We start from the raw sequence: 18,470 nt of genomic DNA on the forward strand, positions 1-18,470 counted from the left end.
TTTGGGACCTATATTTTCTTTTTCTTCAATTTGTTGGTTTCAGATCTACTTTTGTTTTGTATATTTAATAATACAAGGGTCAACAATAAGATTCGTAGCATTTGTTTAAGAAATGGTGAGAATAGAAAATAGTTTTTGTTTTTTTAAGAGATTTCGGTGCCCTTGCGTTAAGGATTGGAATATAAATGAACTGAGTGAACAACACGCTATTTTTGTCTTTTAAATTTATTTTATGCGTTTTTTAGAAAGATTGTGGTGCTTTTTGGTTCGTAAGTTACAGCAGGTTACATAACTTTTAGGTAGATTGATTTAATTGGACAAATTTTAATACTTAAATTATTTAAAAACCATATCTCAAAAAGGAAAATTTAATTTAAATTTAAAAATATTTTTAAAAAATATTTAGCGTAATCCCAAAAACTACAATTCAACGAGTATAAAAGTGTATGAAATAAAGAAATTTCTTTATTTTTTAATATATGTTTAAGGAAAAAAAATAGTATTAAGTAAAATTTAAGTCTATTTTAATTTTATAAAATCGATTAATAGAATGAGATCAAAATTTATTAACTCAAAACTATATATTTATAAATAATCCAATAGTGAGAATGATCCAATAAAATTAACATATTTTTTATAAAATAGATTCTAAAAATAATTTTAATATCAAATTAAAAATGAAATTTAAATTTAAATCATCTTATAAAGTTTCACACCAACTTATTTATTATAAAATATCTTATTTTTATTGAACATGTGATATTAAAAAAAAACACATATAATATGATTGAGAGATATAAATTTATAATAATTATAAATAAAAAGGTTGAATAATTATAATAATTTAATTTAGTTATATAATATATAAATAAATAATTAAAGTGTGTATTAAAAAATAAACAGTATTATCTATTAAAACAATTGCATTAAGTGTATGATTATTCGATAAAAATACTAGATTAGTACATGTAGAGAATGTAATAAAAGGTTTGGGAGTGGTAGTGCCTTAAGTAGAAGTTCTTTATGACCACTCAAATTACATGATTTGGAAATCGACATCGTCGTGGTGCGGCCTATTAAAATAGGGTTCATTGATGTTTTATTATAGTATGATGTAAAAGATAAATGCACGTTTACATTTAGCAATGTATTTTAAAACTTTTTCTTAAAAGGTCATTACCTCATGTTTCTGTTCTCTTTTAAACTCTGAAGAGAGATTGTAATTTGCACAACACCAAATTTAGAAAAAATCCAAAGCATATTTATAGCAAACCTCATCCATTAACACCTATGTTGTAACAAAATAATGTCATTTTACAGCCTCTAAAACAAGACAAGCTACTGTGTCTGATTGTGCTTGGACTCTTTGGAAAAGACACTGTTACCATCTTGGTACATTTTTTCCCTTTTTTAACACAAATTAGACTAAGGTTTCTACTCACCAAAATAAAGATGGTGAATTTCTCAACTATGATATTAAAGTTAAAAAAATTGTAAAATTGTAAAAGTGTGTCATCATGGCTTGACCTCTAACCCCCGTTGATGAAATAAATGGGAGGTGGCATGCATCAGAGTTATGACTTATGAACTTCTAATAAATTACCTTTTTCTCCTATTTTTCTTCTTAGTCTTCTGTTTTTTTACTCTCAATTATTACTATTCATATTATATTTATTTTTTTGGACTTTTGTTCTTGCCAATCATTACTTCCAGTTAGGAGCTGTTTAATTTACAAAACATTACATTTTGAAAAACTGCTATAAAATATTAAAAAATAAACTTTACATAAAAGTAATAAAATCTATATGCAAACATTATTTTAAAAGAAAACAAATCCTCCATTTTCCTAAAGATATCACATATTTATGATAAAATATTATTTTCATATTTTAATGAAATGAAAACATACCTTTAAGAAAATAGGAAAACAATAAAAATAACTCAACACGTGCATATAATTTAAACGAGTCATGAAATTGAAATTAAATAGTATTGTGAATAACCTAACAATAATAATTTTAATAATGGTGTAAAAGCGTGATTCAACTAAAGAAGTTTTTCTGACGGAGTTTATTCAACTAAAAACACTGTTTTTTTCTTTCTATAATACTTTATTTTGTTATTTGTGTATTAATTTTTGACATACGAACATATACTATCCTATATATATGAAGATGAAATTAATAAACAACTGTTATACACTGTTTTTAGTCTGCTACACGGTTTATTCACTGTTTTTAGTGTGCTACACTGTTTTTAGTGTGCTACACTGTTTTTAGTGTGCTCCACTGTTTATTAATCACAAATTATGCGTTTTATAATATTGATTAAATTATAATTTTGATATTTTCACTTTTATTCATACTTTTAGCCTATTTTTTATTTTGGACTCTCTAATTAAAACGAACAACTTTAATTTACTCCTTAATTATTTTTATTTGTATTAAATTAAAATAAGGGAAGAATAATAATATATTGTATTAAATTAGAAATAAGATATCAGGTCCGTATAGTCTAATATTATACTCATATATTTCTGATCCAAACGACACGTTTGAAGCGAATCGAAGTAACAAAACGACACGTGTGGATTAAAACACCTGGGTTGGAGAATGGGAAGAAAATAAAGAGGTGATTAATAAGTGGATCGGTGAGTTGTTGGTAAGAGGCATAAAAAGAGGGGTAAAAGCGGAAATGCAAAATGTTGCATGCAAAAACTCAGATTTTGAGGGCAAAGTGTGAGGACGCTTGGCCTGAGATCGCACCCATTTATTACCAACACTTCAATGTCATATTCTTCACTCTCAGTCTCTGCCACCAAAACCAAAACTCTTCTAATCTCAACCCTCTCTTTCTCTCTTTCTTTCTTTCTTTCTTCACAAACAAAACACAATCATGTGTTCTGCAACCACCGTCTAGGTAGACAACAGAAACCACCGGCTTTCTGAATTCTGTAGCAAAAGGTTAAAAAACAGCTCCAATGGGTACTGCTACATGGGGTCCAGGGGCATCTTCATCCATCAAGCTCTTTCTGTTCATGGCGCCTCTTGTGCTTGTTGCAGGGCTTGTTTCTGTTTTCGGTCCTAACCCCTCTAGTTGGCTTTTCACTGCAAAGCCATCTGCGTTATTATTCAGCTCTGTTACTTCCTCAACTGGTAGTACAGGTGCTGTGACCACCCCTTCTGAGGTGAAGCAGAGAGAAGGGTTGGTGGTGGTTGCCGTGGATAATCGCGCAGGAGAGAATGTTATCTCTGATGACACTCACTTCAACCTCTCCTCTACCCCTCCATTTTCTGTTCAGGCCATACAAACACCTCAACAACATGTGAGAGCTTTTTCTTCTTTAATTATTATAATTCAACTCTTAAGTTTGTCATTTCTTTTTCTTTATATAAAAGCCATTACAACAGGGGTAGGATTGGACCCAATTTGGTTACAACTCTACTTTCCTCATAAAGAATCCAATTTTCACAGCGATAATCCAAATAATAAAGCTAAGGATAGACACTCTGCTATGAGAATCAGAGCCACAACACCGAACTGTGCAATAAATGTTTTGAATAAAAAGATTATACGAATTAATTAAGGTCAAACTTGAATCTGATGCTGTGTTTAAGTTTTCTTCCTCGAGTTATTAGTACTTTATATCTGGGTATTTAACTTTTCTTTCCCAAGTTACTTGTAATCTATCCAAGTTTTGTTCGGTAGAAAAATAGGTAGTACTCTGGAGTAAGGAAGCTTCAAAGATGAAATTTTCGTGAAAATGCCAGATGATTTTTATATTTAAGAAGGAAAGAATGTACAGATAGAAAGAAAAGAATGTAACCAAAACCATTGAGAATGTTACAGACCAGATACCTTAACTTTTTCTTAAACTTTTTGCAGAAAAGATATAGGAGTTTGAAAAAATTTGTTGAGGCATAATACCCAAATGAAGGGGGAGAGAGAGATTTTATCTTATTATTATATAATTTGACTGTGTAGTTATTTTAATTCTATTATTTTTATAGTAAAATTTACAGAGTAAGGAGATGCAATAGCTCAGTTTAAGTTATAGCAGAGGAAAACATCGAGCTCACATAGCACTTGGTTGTTGTTTAAAATTTTCCAGATTGAAATTGTAGAATGAATATAATTTTGGAACGTTCCTCGTCATGAGGAATTAAAAATTGACATTTAACTGAACCTTACGTCTACGCACTGCTATTATAATATAATAATATATTTGCTTCATCACAAAAAAAGAGAAATATTTTTGCTTTGTTTTCATCTTTTCATCTTTTCGAGACAGGTTTTCTCGGTGAAACGGAACGGAAGGAATTGAAATAATGCAAATTGATGTATCAACTTGGATGTTACATAGTAATTGTTGCGATCCAATGAGTTATTTACGTGTTTGAGGATTTCAGACCTATAATTTATGACTATCCTTTCCCCTTGTTGAATATAGTGACTTCGTAAATACGAAAAGAAATACGTATCTCCATGATCCATCCTTTGGGTTTTTACTTTTCAGATACTTTAGTTGGTTTACAGTGTGCAATTTGTTTCTAGAAGTTACGAAACTAAATTGGAGTGACAAATATTTGACTGTGTTTATCTTCTAAATTAGTTTTTGGATCATATCCATTCTAGATGGAAATTAGTTCAATTTCTTATACATTCAACCCCTGCACTGCACATGTAGTAATGATTACAAAAAGGTTTTGGCTTTAAGAAACTAGTTGTGAAATTCCTTTTCAAGACAGGGGAATAGACAAGAGACAACTTGTTAGGTAGAGCATTGTAGTATGGTTGAAATTAAAATGTTGTCCATTCGTGAGTTTTAAATAAAGGTGGTGACGACCCGTCATTTTATTTACCAGAACAGGGATGAAGAAACCGTTCCCCAAAATTTGGGCAACCTGAGTTCCGTGAATGAGTCTTATGTAGCAGCAGAGAGGCCAAAACTGCAAAGAAAATTCAGCATCTTAGATAGAACTGAAGCAGGTCTAGTAAAAGCTCGAGCTGCAATTAGAGAAGCAAGAAACGGAAATCAAACGCAAGATGCAGACTACGTTCCTATTGGACCAATGTACATGAATGCCAAAGCATTTCACAGGTAAAAGAAGCAAATAACATAAGGGCTTTGTTGGTTTAAGATAAGTAAGTAATTTGATTTTTGTATGTGACAGGAGTTTCTTGGAAATGGAGAAACAGTTGAAAGTGTATGTGTACGAGGAAGGGGAGGCTCCAGTTTTTCATAACGGACCCTGCAAGAGCATATACTCGATGGAGGGGAATTTCATCCATGGTATTGAGATGAATGAGAAGTTCAGAACAAGAGATCCTGAGAAAGCACATGTGTTTTTCTTACCTTTTAGTGTGGCAATGTTGGTCCAATTCGTGTATGTACGTGACTCTCATGACTTTGGCCCCATAAAAAAAACTGTCACGGATTACGTCAATGTCATCGCAGGAAGATACCCCTATTGGAACAGAAGCCTTGGAGCTGATCATTTCTATATTGCTTGCCACGATTGGGTAATTAAACATTATTATTATTATTATTGTTATATTTTAATAATTGTCAGAAAATAATTAATAATTGTAAATTGGTTTTCAGGGGCCAGAGACTTCACGTTCTGTTCCTAATTTGCAAGATAATTCGATACGTGTGTTGTGCAATGCCAACACTTCTGAGGGGTTCAAGCCTTCCAAGGATGTTTCTTTGCCGGAAATCAATCTCCAAAGTGGTTCCATAAACGGTTTGATTGGTGGGCCGTCTGCTTCTAAACGTCCACTCTTGGCCTTCTTTGCTGGTGGGCTTCACGGCCCAATTAGGCCCATTCTTCTTGAACACTGGGAAAACAAGCAGGAGGACATGCAGGTTCACAGGTACCTCCCCAAGGGTGTCTCATACTATGAGATGCTGAGGAAGAGCAGGTTCTGCCTTTGTCCTAGTGGGTACGAGGTAGCAAGTCCCAGAGTAGTGGAGGCAATCTACACAGGGTGTGTCCCAGTTCTCATTTCAGATCACTATGTCCCTCCCTTCAGTGATGTTTTGAATTGGAAGTCCTTTTCCGTTGAGGTTTCGGTTGAGGACATTCCCAAATTGAAGGATATTTTGTTGAGTATTTCTCCAACACAGTATATAAGAATGCAGAGGAGAGTGGTGCAAGTTAGGAGGCACTTTGAGGTGCACTCTCCTCCCAAGAGATTCGATGTCTTTCACATGATCCTTCATTCTGTGTGGCTTAGAAGATTGAACTTTAAAGTCCACCACCATCATCAATCACAACTCTCTTAATACCACGATCAACATTTTATTTTCTCATTCATATCCTATGTAATAGACTGTCATTCTTTTCCATTGTCAGAAGCAAAAATAATATCTTTATTTGCATAAAGTACAAATTTCTGTATCAAAACCAACCTACTAAGGTACCAATATGTTTGATAGATGAATATAAAGCAAACAATCGTTGCGAACTTACTAAATTGGTAGAACAGATTCAATCATGTTATCCCGGCTATTTTTGCTTCATCGGAATGCTTTCTTATCTGAAAGCACCTTCTTGCTTTTAAGGCGATTCTGCTGTCCTGTAGCAGCCCTTTAAAATTGCAACTTTAATTAACAACTGTGAGTTATGTGTCCTTCACCATGAGGTGATTCTGGCAGTTTTCAGAACAGGAAAAGATGAGAATATATAGACTCAATCTGTGTTGTTTAAGAGAGCAAGATTTGATACCTTAAGTCTAACATCCAAATAAAGCACATCATATCGAAGATGACCCTAACCAGGAGGGATCCACCATAATAAAATATTTTGTACACGTTGCAATAAAACTAAGACATATTCCCCTTCCCATTCCATGTTCCCCCATTAGTCCTTATTCTGGTTTCAAACAATCATAACATGGGTATGGATTAATGTTATACATGGTTCTCACCCCACTACACATGTACACTTTTGAAGCTAAAACATTTTTTTGTATGTATGTTTTACAGAGGGTTTTGGTGTTTCCTCTCTCTAGTCTCATTTTGTTGATCCTAATCGGTAATGTTGCAAGATCTTCAGTTTTTTGTCATAAAGATTGTATATCTCCGAAATGCCTAAGTTAGACCTTTGTATAAGACAGTTGAAAGTTGTGTACTTTGCCTTGATTGGTAGACACATTTATAACACCGTGGTGGGCCTTTGATACTCTACCTAAATTAGGGTAGGTTATCAAATTAACCTTGAAAAATACTTTGATTATTTTAAGATGATTTTTTTCTGCACTATATCAATTTGAACTTACACCTGATTTATTAGTGAAATAATGGAAATGTTCTTACAAAATGATAAAAATGACCTTAAATGGAAGGATGTGGATAAAAGAATACTTCCAGAATTCCTTTTTCATAATAGATTTTCAGATTTGGATTTTCTGAAAATTCTTTTCCATAATACATTTTCAGATATTGTGTTTTGAATTTCTTTTCCAACATGTTGAATTTCGAATTTACTTTTTTTGAAATTAAATTTTAAGTATTTTTTAATTTTGGATTTTCAAATCCATATAACAAATAGTAATTTTAGAAATTTTGAAAGGTGATAAGGTGCAGGTTCAAACTGGTATGATACATGAAAAAATTGTCTTACCTTAATCATGCTATGTTAAATGATATTTGTTGTATCTATTAAAACTATGTTGACCAAGTCTAATGGATATTCGATCAATCATCTTGATATATATATATAACAAATTTAAATGATAATAATAATAAAATTATTTTTAAATTAAAAAATGTTTGAATAATAATATTAACTTAACAAAATCTATATAATAATTTTAAATTTTAAGAAAAAGTATTTTATAATTAAAATTTAATTTCGAAAAAATTATTAAACCGAAACTCATTTAAAAAAAACAATTACTATATTAAATAAATTATATACTATTTTACTGATTACAAAAATATTAATATTTATTTTTTTATTATTAATAAATAAATTTTAAATTGTTATCTAATTAAATATTAAAATTAAAAATAATATAAAATTAAAATTATTTATTAATAATGAAAACTAATTTTAATATAAATACATTTTTTATTTTATATTTACTTTAGTCATTATAATACTTAATTACTTTTATATTTAAAATAATTTTTTAAATAATTTTTTTCTTATTTAAACAGAAATTAGTAATTAGGCTCCCATAGCCTTGGGACTTAACCTGAAATAGCCTTAGTTAATTATTATTGTTATACTTTGATATCATTAATTTTATATGTGTACTTTATTATTTTAAAATGAATTAATGAAAACCAAGTGGGCACAAGAGAGTAGGAAATGGCATGGATGGTCAAGAGAGTCTCCATGATGAACATGAATGAAGACAAGCTCTGCAGACGCCACGTTGTTGGACACGTGTAAGATTATGCTTGTGATAGATATGGAGGTAGGAGACGGTTTGAAACATGTCAGCACCGAGTAAAATCACAGGCTACGTGTCACACTTCCATGCCTCTTTTCTCTCCACGTGTCGCTCTCCCCCCTTATCGTTTTGCGCTTCCAAACCATATATATATCATCACGCAGTGATTGTCCATTCATCACCAGCTTCCACAAGAAGTTCTTTCAAACTCAAGTTACAACCAGGTTTAAAACTCCAAACAACATCGTGCAATCAACCCATAAGATCGATGGCTTCGGGACAGGAATTCAAGGGAGACAGAGCGGAGGCAGCAGCCAAACTCGCTGCCAAAGACATCGGCGACATCAACAGACAAAACGAGCGAGACGAGAACTTCGACTTGCACTCCGAGACCAACTTTAGGCAAGCACGAGCCGAAGCAGCCGCGAAGCTCGCCGCAAAGGATTTGGAGGATGTTAACAGAATGAGGGACCACACCCACTCTACCACCACATTCAAAGAGCAACGCTACGACGAGAATAGACCCGGTGTGATAGGGTCGATGTTCAGAGCCGCTAAGGAAGCCGTGGTTGGGAAGCCTCATACAGTTGAGGCCTCGCTAAGTGGTAATGATTCCAACAGAGAGAGGGTAACGAAGGAGCAAGGTAATGATTCCAACAGAGAGAGGGTAACGAAGGAGCAAGGTGGGTCGAAGATGGGGGAATATGCAGATTATTCGACTCAGAAGGCGAAGGAAAGGAAGGATGAAAGGATGCAGAAGGCTGGGGAGTACACGGACTTTGCGAGCCAGAAAGCAAAAGAAAGCAAGGACTATGCGGAGAGGATAAAGGAGGCTAAAGATGCTACATTGCAGAAAGCTGCAGAGTACAAGGATTATACTGCTGAGAAGGCAAAGGAAGAGAAGGACAGTGCAACTGGGAAGCTTGGGGAGCTGAAGGACTCTGCTGCTGATGCTGCTAAAAGAGCTATGGGCTTCTTCACGGGCACGAGAGACGAAACAAAGGTTAACATCAACTTCCAATACTTGTTCTATGTATTTGTTGACTATTTATTTATTGCTGCTTCCTTGAAAAGGTGAGTGGAACGGCGGAGGATAATAAGCGGAGAATTGAAGAGGTGAGGGTGCAGGATAAGGACTATGGAACGGGGCACGGAGGAGAGAAGTTGGTGATAAAAATGGAAGAGTCGCGCCCGGGAGCGGTGGCGGATGCGATGAAAGCGGCGGAGAGGGCCTTAGGCGGCGTGATGGAGGAAGAAGGGACCCTTCGTGTGGAGCGTCATAGAGAGAAGATGTGAACGTGTGTGATGGATCAAGTATAATAATAATAGCGTGTTTTGTTTTGTTTTTGTATAATAAATAAATAAATATATTTTATGTTGTTCGGGTGTTTCAATAATTACTCTTCTACACTTCTGTATAGAATATACACTCTTTGGTACGTAAATTCTTATAAATAAGAGGCACAGAAACTTCTCTTAAACTAAGAGAGCCCCATATAGATACTGAAATATGCTTATAAGATAACTAACAGTTAAGAAACATAGTTTAACATGGAAGATATAGGCACAGAAATTTTTATATATGTGAAGCACTCATTCTACTCCCATGCTTTCGCAAACCAGATCAAATCACATACTTCTTCTCATTCTTCAGTAATATTATTTATCAGTTGCCTTAATTAACCAATGATAAATTACTTCAAGTAGAAGTTCAATATATAGATCTATCTTGTAAGTATACCAGATAAAATATATTTTTCTGGTAAATTCCAGTTCAGATAATAGGAAATCACGTTCCAAAGTTGTAAAAAGGATTTAATTAATGATAATGTCAATGGAACTTTATATCTTAGGCTTGTAAGAAGTGAAGCTCAGCTCTATCAACATCAAATGATGTTATTAACTGTGGTGTTAACTTCTGTGCTAAAATATTAGTAAGGATTCTTTTAGTTTTCAATAAAGATATAATTATTTTGTACTAAGTGTAATAAATTAATGAATCACAGTCAATATTTTAAGACTAAACATATATCTTCTTTTATAAGAATATGACCAATAAACACCATAGTCAACTAAGTTAAACATTAAAGATTAAACACGATTTTAAATAGAGAATAGTTGATAAAACATCGTTAAATATTATTGCTTATGGAATAAAAACAGAGAATAGTTGATAAAACATCGTTAAATATTATTGCTTATGGAATAAAAACATAATTTATATTAATAAAATTATTTTAATATGAAAATTTTATATGTTTAAAGGAATATAGATTTTAAAATTTTATATAAGATAAACCTTTATCATGTATGTAATCCACGTCCTTTCATGTAGAATAGAAAATTTTGATATTATACAGAAAATTTTAATAATTATATACTATTATTCAAGTTGGAACAAACAAAACTTTGATATTATATGTACGGGGTATTAATAGGAATGGTTAATTGTTGGAATATCATGCTATATAAATATGAAAAAAAATCAATTAAAAATATTATTATAATCCATGCATAATAATTAGTAATACAAAAGTTAATTTAATATTTGAACTTATTATTATTTAATTTAATTGATTTAGATTGTGTTAAATTGAATCAGGTTAATATTCATAATATCTAAATCGAAAAACATCTCTGTAAATTAGAATTTTAAACTTATTTTAATTAAGTTAATCAAGGTTTTTTTAAGGTAGAAGTCATTTTTGATTATCTTATTTCTAATCACCAATAATATGTATAAATCAAGTTTTTTAACTCATCAAAATGATACATGAAAATCATGTGCTTCTGCACAGCATTAGTTATGAAGCTAAACCTTTTAGAACAATATCATTAAAAAAATATTAATTGAAGGACCTATATTCAACATATACAGTATTTCTACAATTAATAACAATTTATAATTAATAAACATAAAAACATTTAAAAATAATTTATATTTATGTTATTTAAATCTTATATATTATTTTTTTTACTTTTAATTAATATATAAATTTTATTTTAATTAGTATTCACCACATATTTCATTTTTCTTTATAATTTTTTTATATTATTTATAATTAAATATGATTATATAATATTTATTATTATAATTTATGACATATATTTATATATAACTCATTATTTTCATAATTTTTTAATTTAAATATATTTTTTTCTTAATTTTTATTTTAAAATTATAATTTATACATTATTTTTTATTAAACTTAATAATAAATTTATTCATTTATTTTTTATTATTACATATATTATCATCCATCCATAAGTAACTTAATTTTTTTATTTTTATATTTTTAAACTATTTAGTTACTATTTCTTTTATAAAATATTTAAACAATTTTATTTAATTTTTACTATTACTTATTTTAATATATTTTTAAGAAACAAAAAATACCAACATTATAATTTATTATAATTTTTTTATTCAAATTTTATTATAAAAATATATTTAGAAAATATTATAATTTATACTTCACAATTCAAATTTACTATAAAAATAAAAACAAAATAATGTTAATAAAATATTTTATTTCATTGATATTTCTTCATAAATTTGTATATATTTAATTTTTAAATTTTCTTCTATTTTAATTTTATAAATATTTTAATTTATTAAAAATGATTGTAAATGTTATACTTGATTCTTAAAATGAGAAGAAAAAAAGTACAAGAACGCAGTGCACTCACTGCACTTTGTTTGCTCTATGCACAATAGCAGAGAAGGAAAAAAAATTAAAAAGTTATAGGTATAATTTTGTAATTGCACATGAAGTTAGGGGTGCAGGAAGACAAATGTAATGGTGCTGGAAGAAACACTAAATACTAAAATACAGGTTCTTATGGACTAGACTATTTACTTTGGGCCAATATACTTCACATTGGGCCCAGCAGTTCATTTATATGGTTTTATACTCGGGGTATAGAGAGAATCAGGAAGAATTAGGTTTTAGGGTTTACACTGAGCGGCCACACCTCAAGCAGCAGCCATGGTGCTCAAGTGCGTTTTCATTCTTCTTTTTCTTCCATCAACTTCTTTTCTAGGATTTCATAGCAATTACTTTCTTCTAACAGTCCTGTGTTCTGATGCATGCACTTATCTGTATTCTAAAATCGTTGTTTGTTCCAGTTAATCTCGTTTTTTTTTTCTTAATTTTTTTGTGAACTCGGTTTACTTCTCATTTTGTTTCCGTGGTTTGTAATTTGTTTTTAATTTCTGTCTTTTAAATTAGTATTACTGTGTGGTTGTTGAGCATACTGTGGAACAATTTGCGATGTGCCGAAAATTAAATCCACAAGACGTACATCATTATGCTTTGCTGCTTAATGACTTGATTTCAATTCCTCAACGCAGTCTCTGAAATATTTTTTGCATCTGCTTCTTTAATCTTAAATGTTGGAGAATGTGTTCTTTCATAGAAGCAGCTTTTGAAATATGTCAGACGCATAACTGTTGTAGATTGTTGAAAATAGTTTAAGCTAAACTATTCAGTGTCTTAGCGTTTTGTTTGATCCATGGATAATCATTTTTCTTTGGGTACCTTTTGTTAATATTTTATATTATTTTTTCAGAACTGAACTATGCAGATTCAGTGGTGCCAAGATTTACCCAGGAAAAGGCATCAGATTTGTTCGTGGTGATTCTCAGGTGACTTAAAATGTCTCATTTAATTTGGATCGTTGTATCACATTATTTGAGTCTGGTTCTGTTTGCTATGATTAAATGGCAAAAAGTTGTGACGGTTTTTGGTTGTTGAATCTACAGGTTTTCCTATTTGCCAATTCCAAATGCAAGAGGTATTTCCACAACCGTTTGAAGCCATCAAAGCTTACCTGGACTGCAATGTACAGGAAGCAACACAAGAAGGTATTTATTAAATTTAAATGTCTGAAAGATGTTACATTTAATCAATATCGACGACCTGACCTTGTTAAATTAGAATTTCTATTGGCATTGATGAACCCGTTTAGGAAATGAAAATGTTGCTTTCATACTTGAGTTGAATTTGATAATCTGATTTTGCTTTGTCCATAGATGTTATAATTTCACATAGAAACATGTTGTTGTGCTAAGCATTCCTGCATTTATTCATTTACTTGTGTGAATGGGATGTGTAGGACATTGCACAAGAAGCTGTGAAGAAGAGAAGACGCGCTGCCAAGAAGCCTTACTCTAGGTCCATTGTCGGTGCCACTCTGGAAGTTATCCAGAAGAAGAGGACTGAGAAGCCAGAAGTTAGAGACGCAGCCAGGGAAGCTGCCCTTCGGTGTGTATTTTGTTAATTCCTGTCTAACATTGGATTTGCGCTCTTATTTATTGTAGATGTGTGCATATTCAGTCACATTCTCAGTTATTTATTTTCTGATCAATTACTATAATTACTCTTTACTCAATGTCTCACTTTAGAGGAGCTAAAATCTTTTTATTTTAATCAATTGAAACCGTAAATTTTCAGAGACTAACTTTCAACATCTCTTTTGCTTTCCAATATGAATTACACATTTATCTGAATCTTGGATGTTGTGGTACAGTGAAATTAAGGAGAGAATCAAGAAAACAAAGGATGAGAAGAAGGCTAAGAAAGCCGAAGTTGCAGCTAAGTCACAAAAAGGAGGGAAAGGCAATGTTTCCAAGGGTGCTATGCCTAAAGGTCCTAAACTCGGCGGTGGAGGCGGGAAACGCTGAGCTTAAGTTTTGTTCCTATTTTTGCTACAATTTAAGTAGTGTTGTTTTGAAACTTATGTACTGATATTTTATTTGCATGATTAATCTTTTATTTTACTGTTTAATTAAACTTGTGTTTGATACTTCAGAAAGTACCTATTTTTGCCTTCCGCCTTAGTCACGTTAGTCGTTCTTTTATAAACTGTTTTTATTGGTTCGTGTTTGGATTTTGAACTTGACTGACCCTAGAGAGATGGGAACGATCAATGCTCTTGCTACTCATGTTTTGTATTTGTGTTCTTTATTTGAAACTTTCAATTGATTTTGTTACCAAGCCCCGTATTGATCTTAAGCATCTATTTAATTTATTTAACCAGCCACAGTCCTAGATATCTTTGTTCTTCAACGGTGACCCCGTATTGACCTTTTGTATTCTCCCACTCATGATTATTTCTCCGACGATGAACAATTCCTCTGCTACGGCTGATGGCTTAGCTTGGCCAAATGAAACTCCTATTCACATTATCTCGTTTTGGTGAAGATAATGTAGAATGTGGTTAAAAGGTTGTTGAAAACACCTAATATTATACATCAGTATCCAATTCTGTTATGGTCACTGAAAATTCTTGTTTCAACATTAGTTCGTATAATGTCGTTTACTTTTATTTTATTTTGTAATACTCTATTTCAATTTCAAACTCTTTTGTTTATAATTAATGTATTTAAAACTTTTCAATCAACGTATTGACTTAGAAGTTGAATAACATTCTACGTAATGTGACGGACTATAAATTTTCAGATTGTCTTTTTATTATGCATTCGATATAGATAGAAAGAGTTCGTCTCTTTGATTGGTGTTAACCGGAGTGTTTAACCATGACAACATGGATTTGACGGGTTTGTCTCTGCATTATCTTTCTCACAATAGTAATGAAGTGTTCGTGGTTGAATTTGAGAGGCGAAGATAAAAAAATGATTAAACTTAATTACTTTGTCTTCAGGTTTTGTAAGGTTTGAAAAACCCTAGAGTCCGATATAGATGTTGCACACATTTAATTTCCTAATGTCATTTTAGATAAAAATATATATTAAATACTTTTAAATAAGTTATGTATCAAGTTTCAATTCAAAATTATAAAAGAATATTAAAGATCATAAAATACTGAATCAAGAATTTAATGTTTACAATTAAATATATAATTAAAAAATTATATAATTATTATTACAGTTTAAATTATTTAACTATTAAATTAAATTTTATATTTGCAATAATTATAAATGAAAGTATAAAAAATAAACTCAAAATTTTAACAATAATAACAAACACGAAAACAAAATAGTATTTTCAACAAGTAGATCAATATAATAAAGATTAAACTGTAATTAAATTAAAATATGAATATTTGAAACTATTACGACATTTTTTAATATTATCACCATAATTTTATTTTCTTTATTATTATTTTTATTAATATTTTTGTCACTGCTGCAAGTAACAACAATAACAATATAATAACAACGAAAATAAATAAAAAAACATAATGAAAATAATTGACATTACAAATCATGATAACAGTGATGTAAAAAATCGAGTGTTAAATAGAGTTTTTATTTTATTTTATTTGAAAACCAGAAAATTTGTAAACCAAAGCTTCAATGTATAATTTCATGCCAACAAAACTTACCTCCCTTGTTGCCTATTTTAAATATACATTCAGATTTATTGTATATAAACCTCTCAATGTGGAAATCCACACGGATACAACACGGACACAAACACGGATACAACACGAACACACACACGGAGATATGTATAATTTTTAAAAGGAGATATGTATAATTTTTAAAATATAGGATATGAAGATACAAATTTATATAGTATATAATTATGAATTATATAAATTGATAATAAAGATTTATATGTATTAAGTATGTTTCAATTTTTTTTTGAAGCACAAACATGTTTTTTATTGCTTGTTCAAAATGATTTGTTTCTTATTTTTATAATCATAATAAAAATTTATATAATAAGTTTGAGTTTTTAGAAAATTAATGTATTTTTTATTTTTAAAATTGTATTAGACCCGTGTTAGAATTGTCAGAAATTCAACAAATATTTTTTGAATTGGACACTTCATCGATACGTGTCCTACGAGTGTCGGTGTCCAATACGCGTGTCCTACACGGACACGCCATTTAAGAGGAGTGTCCGAGTTAGATATGTGGAAACTAAACAACATGGACTATATGCCTTAATATTTATAGTACAACAATCCTTAGATATTGTAAAAGGTAAAAAAATAAAAAAGAATCATGGATCACATGCATCCAAACTAGTATAATAAGATATATGAATCATTCCTAGATTGTGAAATTTAACACACAATGTAGTTTATGTAACAAGTTATATGAGCCCAAACACTTTTACTGGCGGTTAATTAATCACATTACACCTCATAATTCTTGTTATCATTGTGTTGACTAACTAGACCATACACATGTATGATTTTCATGAGTGCTCAAGAGATTCTTTCAATACCTCATACAAGTGATTTCACTTGACATTTACATAGGTGATTTCATTAAGTGTATATGCTGCAAATTATGCATCACTAGTGTGGAATATGAAAATCATTTAAAACTTTGTTCAAAGTTAAAATTCCTATACCACATGAATTTTAACTAAAAATTGTATTATCTCATTAAGTCCATTCCTTGATGTTTATAAAATGGCAATTTCTTCCTGCACCCCTACGTTTTTCTTCCTGCAGCCCACAATTTAAAAAATCCAAAACTAGCCTTAACCTTTTATTTGAAAAAGGGCACCTTGGTGGAGTTGGTTTGACATTGTTCTTCTTCTTCTTCATTCATCTCAAGCTCTGACGAGGGTCATTTTAGTTGTGCGACGCAAGGTGGAGGAGTGAGTTGCTTTGCCGAAATGTTGTTTGATTTTTAGAGATAAGAATTAATATTTTTTAAGAGCATTGGTGGTTATGTAGTTTTTGTGGTTACCAAAAATTGGGATCCGAGAGTGTGCTACGGATTGATCAATCTGGAAGAGAAAATGTGATTTTCGAATGCGCCAGACCGTAAGTAAATCATTTTGTTTTCCGGATGAGAAGGTGTTCCAGGAGCAAATTTTTTATATATTGTGATTTTCGGATTGCTGAATCCAGAAGCCTAATTTGGGTTACGGATTGATGGATCCGAAATTTATTTTGAGTTATGGATTTCTGAATTCGGAGTACATATTTTGAATTATGGATTGGTGGATTCAGAATATTTGTTTGAATTATGGATTGTTGGATCTGGAAGATGTACTAATTCCCTAATCCAGAATTTTTATGGATTCAATAATTCGGAATGTGGAAAAAAAATGTGGATTCTCTATTCCATAAAACTATCGGATTGCATTGTCTGGAATGCTACATACGAATCTTGGAAAAAAAAAAAAAACGAAGCTATAAATTTGAACCAAAAAAATTACTTACCTTTTTTTCCGAACAGGGAACCATCAAGAGAAACCACCCAACTACCACCAAGTTCCCGTGACACCACCGACCACCACCAACAAAAAGTCTTCTTGTGCCAAGAGATGGAGCATCGTCGTTGTTGTTCATAAATGGAGTCCATGGAGTCTGTCTGTGCAATCTGTGGGCAAAGGAAGAAGTAAGAATAGTGTGGTCTTATGTGCATTTTAGGATTTTTAAAAAATAATAGGGATAGTTTTGTCTTTGCATAATATTATAGGGGTGCATAAAGAAAAATATAGGGGTGTAGGAAGAAACTGCCTTATAAAATTGTGTTTCTTGATAACGGGTGACTTGATAAGCGCAACAAACTCTCGCTATAATAAATTCTAAATGAAATTGATATCATCTTAAAAAGGGGACTTTAAGCCTAACTCAACCTTATAAGATTGACTCATAAGGTGAGGTTGCACTCACTTATATACTATGAGTTGTCCTTATCAGGTCACCCGTTATCAAGCTGCTATTGGATTACCCATAAATATGTAGTTCCATACACGAGTTGACAGGTCTCGACGTGAGAAGGGTGTAATGGAGATCTCACATTGATTAGAGATAAAGTCATTCCGTACTATATAAGTGATTGAAAATCTCACTTTTGTTAGTCTTTGGTTGGTTGTTCTGTGTGAATTGAGTGTTGGTTGTTTGTGAATTTGGATTGGGTGTTTTTTTCAGACGGTTTCTAGTTTGTTTGTCTAGTGTGTTGTTTTGTTATATTTTTTTGAGGCTGTGTTTTGGTTTTTTGTTAGGTGGTGACTTATTTTCCTCTATTTTGGGTGGTGTTTTCGAGATGTGTGCTATAGTTTTATGAGCTGTATAAGAGTTTGATTACATCTGAAAAGTGATTCTATTTTTTTTTTTGATAAAAA

The 18,470-nt window shown here is 31.2% G+C and overlaps 3 protein-coding genes across 3 annotated transcripts; all 3 read left to right on the forward strand.

Moving 5' to 3' along the window:
* The first annotated feature begins 2,652 nt into the window (after window positions 1-2,652).
* Window positions 2,653-6,567, forward strand: LOC137814518 (Exostosin family protein). The gene is made up of 4 exons (XM_068617303.2): window positions 2,653-3,325; window positions 4,866-5,101; window positions 5,175-5,523; window positions 5,606-6,567. Exons 1-4 carry the CDS (start codon window positions 2,981-2,983, stop codon window positions 6,287-6,289), a joined length of 1,614 nt encoding a protein of 537 aa, XP_068473404.1. The 5' UTR covers window positions 2,653-2,980; the 3' UTR covers window positions 6,290-6,567.
* A 2,014-nt stretch (window positions 6,568-8,581) lies between these two features.
* LOC137814517 (uncharacterized) lies at window positions 8,582-9,785 on the forward strand. Its single transcript, XM_068617301.2, has 2 exons — window positions 8,582-9,409; window positions 9,481-9,785. Exons 1-2 carry the CDS (start codon window positions 8,675-8,677, stop codon window positions 9,700-9,702), a joined length of 957 nt encoding a protein of 318 aa, XP_068473402.1. The 5' UTR covers window positions 8,582-8,674; the 3' UTR covers window positions 9,703-9,785.
* A 2,555-nt stretch (window positions 9,786-12,340) lies between these two features.
* Window positions 12,341-14,248, forward strand: LOC137814519 (large ribosomal subunit protein eL24). Its single transcript, XM_068617305.2, has 5 exons — window positions 12,341-12,406; window positions 12,979-13,054; window positions 13,172-13,273; window positions 13,525-13,673; window positions 13,939-14,248. The coding sequence occupies exons 1-5, from the start codon at window positions 12,396-12,398 to the stop codon at window positions 14,090-14,092; spliced, it is 492 nt and encodes a 163-aa protein (XP_068473406.1). The 5' UTR covers window positions 12,341-12,395; the 3' UTR covers window positions 14,093-14,248.
* The last annotated feature ends 4,222 nt before the right edge of the window (window positions 14,249-18,470 follow it).

Source organism: Phaseolus vulgaris, chromosome 1 (genome assembly GCF_051622355.1).
Source record: "Phaseolus vulgaris cultivar YP4 chromosome 1, ASM5162235v1, whole genome shotgun sequence".
Lineage (NCBI taxonomy): Eukaryota > Viridiplantae > Streptophyta > Magnoliopsida > Fabales > Fabaceae > Phaseolus > Phaseolus vulgaris.

Coding starts and splice junctions, on each gene's coding strand:
- LOC137814518 (XM_068617303.2), top strand. CDS start 2,981: ATGGGTACTGCTACATGGGGTCCAGGGGCATCTTCATCCATCAAGCTC. Junction 3,326..4,865: donor TACAAACACCTCAACAACAT/GTGAGAGCTTTT, acceptor TTTATTTACCAG/AACAGGGATGAAGAAACCGT. Junction 5,102..5,174: donor AATGCCAAAGCATTTCACAG/GTAAAAGAAGCA, acceptor TGTATGTGACAG/GAGTTTCTTGGAAATGGAGA.
- LOC137814517 (XM_068617301.2), top strand. CDS start 8,675: ATGGCTTCGGGACAGGAATTCAAGGGAGACAGAGCGGAGGCAGCAGCC. Junction 9,410..9,480: donor GCACGAGAGACGAAACAAAG/GTTAACATCAAC, acceptor TTCCTTGAAAAG/GTGAGTGGAACGGCGGAGGA.
- LOC137814519 (XM_068617305.2), top strand. Junction 13,274..13,524: donor ACAGGAAGCAACACAAGAAG/GTATTTATTAAA, acceptor TGGGATGTGTAG/GACATTGCACAAGAAGCTGT. Junction 13,674..13,938: donor GCCAGGGAAGCTGCCCTTCG/GTGTGTATTTTG, acceptor GTTGTGGTACAG/TGAAATTAAGGAGAGAATCA.